The 3439-nt window shown below is 47.9% G+C and overlaps 1 gene segment (V, D, J or C); it reads left to right on the top strand.

The window, feature by feature from the left end:
* The window catches only part of LOC107116348, a 22442-nt gene that overhangs the window by 12032 nt on the left and 6971 nt on the right, over nt 1-3439 (top strand). Inside the window, 2 exon segments of the C gene segment in view lie at nt 541-867; nt 2041-2374. Of these exon segments, the coding sequence occupies nt 541-867; nt 2041-2374 (661 nt within the window).

Below are 3439 nucleotides of genomic sequence, written 5' to 3'. Positions count from 1 at the left end.
TCTTCTTCTTCTTCTTCTTCTTCTTCCTACTAAAGTATTTATAGTTGTTGAGTCCAAGTGATGGATGGCTTGTCGTGTGCATGAACCCTTTTAATTGTCTCTGGTTGGCGTGTAGAACCAGTGAGCTGACCAGAGGTCTCAGCAATCCTATGAAAGTGAAACGAGTGGAGCCACCTCCCTGCCTTCCCTTGCGAAGGTGTAGGCAAGGCGATGTTTCATTGGTTTAGAGAAAAGACACCTTTTGAGGGAAAAGTCATGGCAGGAAAGCAAGTCTGATAAGCACAGATAAGCACAGGCTGTTCCCAAATCTAAGGAGCTGTGTGGCAAAATCCGGAAGACGGTGAATGGGACAAAATGGCAGCTGGTCATGGTCCTGATGCCTCCACATCTACCACAGGGGTGGTCCTATCTCTTTTTCACCCCCAGAGATATTTTGAGTTTTAAGGGTTATATAGAATTGGAGCTCAGAGATAGTACGGTAGATGCTCAGTCATCTGAAAGAGAACATTCTTAATTTCCATGTACCTTCTCTCCTTTCAGCCTGCTCTAGTCATGAACCAAGGGCCCCAGAAGTCCACCTCCTCCATTCCTCCTGCAGCCGCAAGACTGATGACTTCGACATTGAGCTTGTGTGCCTTATCTCAGGCTTCTACCCGAGCACAGTCACAGTGAATTGGCTGGTGGATGGCAAATCCGGGGTGCTGGCTTCCCACACGGAGTCCCCCAAGAAAGATGCTACAGGGAACACCTTCAGCACTACCAGCACTGCCAACGTTACTCAAGTAGCCTGGAAAGAGGGGAAGACATACACCTGCCAGGTGATCCACGAGGGTACCAGAGTGGAAAAACATGCCTCAAAATGCCCAGGTAATAACTATTTAGTTGGGACTTGATTGGGTTTGTGCTGCTCAGCATGAATTGAGGGAGAGAGAAGGGTGAAAAATAGGGGAGAGATCTATCAGTGTCACGGAGAGTTACCGTAGGGGCGGCTTCTTGCCATCATCTAGAAATACAGAATCAGTTACCATTATGGTCCATTGGAATTAGGAAGGACTTCTTTCCCCTTCAGTCTGTCTCCATACCCATACTGTCTTCTGGTTGGTGGATTCCATTCTGGTTGAAGGACTGGTTGTCTTAGTTCCAAGTTCCTCCCCAGTGTACTCCAATCACTGTGCAACCTCCATTAATTGTCCCGTGAGCAGCCATTTACCTCCTCATCTCCACATTTGAGGTGCATCGGTTGATCATCACCAAGGTACACCCAAGTTGCCCTAGATGCCTACTTGCTTCTTTATTTCCTTCATTCTGCTCTAAGAAACACACCAGACCAGACTGATCTCATCAGATCTCAAAAGCTAAGCAGGGTCAGCCTTGGTTAGTACTTGGATGGGAGACCTCCAAGGAAGTCCACAATTGCTATGCAGAGGTAGGCAATTGCAAACCACCTCTAAGAACCTAAGAGAAGCCAATGTTGAATCAGGCCAACACCCCATCCAGTCCAACACTCTGTCACACAGTGGCCAAAAATACCAGATGCCATCAGGAGGTCCAGCAGTGGAGCCAGGACACTAGAAGCCCTCCCACTGTTGCCCCCCCCCAAGCACCAAGAATACAGAGCATCACTTGCCCCAGACCGAGAGTTCCTATCTATACCTTGTGGCTATACCTCTGTTTGCCCCTTGCCTTGAAAACCTTACAGGGCCACCAAAAGTCAGCTATGATTTGACAGCACTTTTCCACCACAACCAGCAGCAGCAAGGAACACATTTTTGTTAAATGGATGCTAACTCTTTAAAGAACGGCAATACGCTACAAGGAATATCCTGGGCTGTTCCCAGATTTGCTGTTTCACAAGGCCACAGTTAAGGAAAGAGGTGACCAAACAAGCTAGGGTGATCAAGTGGGGAATCCTGACATGGCTGAGCTGTAGTGATGATTCAGAAGGAGGGGAAAATGGCAGATTAGACCAAGAGACAATTAACAGGCTGAAAAAGAGGTACGGGGAGCCTAGGGGCTTGACATGGGCTCTTGAATCCCCAGGTGACAGCGGTACCTGTGCAACCAATGGCGTTAAGATCTCTGTCATACCTCCGACTCCGGCTGACCTATACATGAATGGAGACCCCAAGCTCATCTGCGTGGTATCTCATCTTGAAAGTGATGTGGGCCTAAAAGTGAGCTGGACCTGGGAGAAACCAGGAGCCTTGGACCCAGAGCCACTGGAAATCTCCTCGGACTCAGATGGCACCTTCACCGCTAAGAGCTCCCTGATCATCTCCAAGCAAAACTGGCTGGCAGGGAACATCTACACTTGCAAAGCAGAACATCCATCCTTTGTTGCTCCTCTCAGTAAACCAATTGCTAAGAACGGAGGTAAGAGGGGGGGAAGCCTTCTTTTCCACTATGTGATTCTCGGCCTTGTTTTCCAGTATTCCCTAAGCAGAGATCTCTGCAAGAGTTACATCAACCTACCTTGGAACATCTGCAGTTCCCCATGATCAAGGTGGATGGTGGCAGACATTCATTTTCTTCCACATGTAAACAATTGTCTGAGAGACACAGTTTCCTGCCAGGGGTCTACACGGTCATCTCACCATCTCCCTTCAAGGGGTTCTGCAGTTTTCTGAAAAAGTCTTACCAGAGGTTGATTGTGAGACCAGAGAAAGCACCTCTATTATACTACCTATAGCAAATTTGGGGGGGGGGAATGGTGTCTGTCACCATCCAAGGATCCATCCACACGGTAACTTTCCATCTTTGATATTTTTTACCCAGCATAGGCCTCAATGGACCATTTGCCCCCCCACAATGCATTGTGTTCATGTGCTCAAGGATCATTTTATATATTTAAGCAGCCCCATGGGCACTTGAAGGGCAGCTTAGCAGGTGCCAAGATGCTGTGTGAAGGGGCTCCCTGTGAGAGTCGATCAATGTGAATGTGAGTCTTTCCTCTCTTCCAAGTGTCCAGCTGTGTACCTCCTGGAACACACAAATCATGCCTCATGGACAGCCATGGTTTATAAGACGGGCAGTGGCATACTGTCTGAGAAACTGGGCTATGGGAATGTACCCAGTCTCTGTTCTTGCTTACTTTTCTAGCTCAAAAGCCCTTACATATCACAAGATATTCTTGCCCGCTTATATGTAGGCATATATGTAGGCATACTCAAAGAGAGGCGCTAAAGTGAGGCCTTCCTTTATAGGTCGTTTCTAAAGTAGAATGTGTCCTTTTGTTTCTGGATGTGACTGCTGTGTCAATAGGGCCTGCTTTATTATTTCCCAGAGAGGATTACTACTTCCTGAGGGGGGGGGAAGGCAGGACACCAGAGGGAGTCTGGGACGTCATCAGGTAGTTTCAGTGAACGCACCTCACCTGATGCAGAAAATAACAAGGAATGTTTTCCTGCTCATAAAGCTTGTGGGTGTGTGGCTCATGTTG

This window comes from Gekko japonicus, unplaced genomic scaffold (assembly GCF_001447785.1).
Source record: "Gekko japonicus isolate JY-2015 unplaced genomic scaffold, Gekko_japonicus_V1.1 scaffold3498, whole genome shotgun sequence".
Taxonomy (NCBI): Eukaryota; Metazoa; Chordata; class Lepidosauria; order Squamata; family Gekkonidae; genus Gekko; species Gekko japonicus.
The sequence above is the reverse complement of the archived record's forward strand: the minus strand, read 5'-3'. Positions and strand labels throughout refer to the sequence as shown.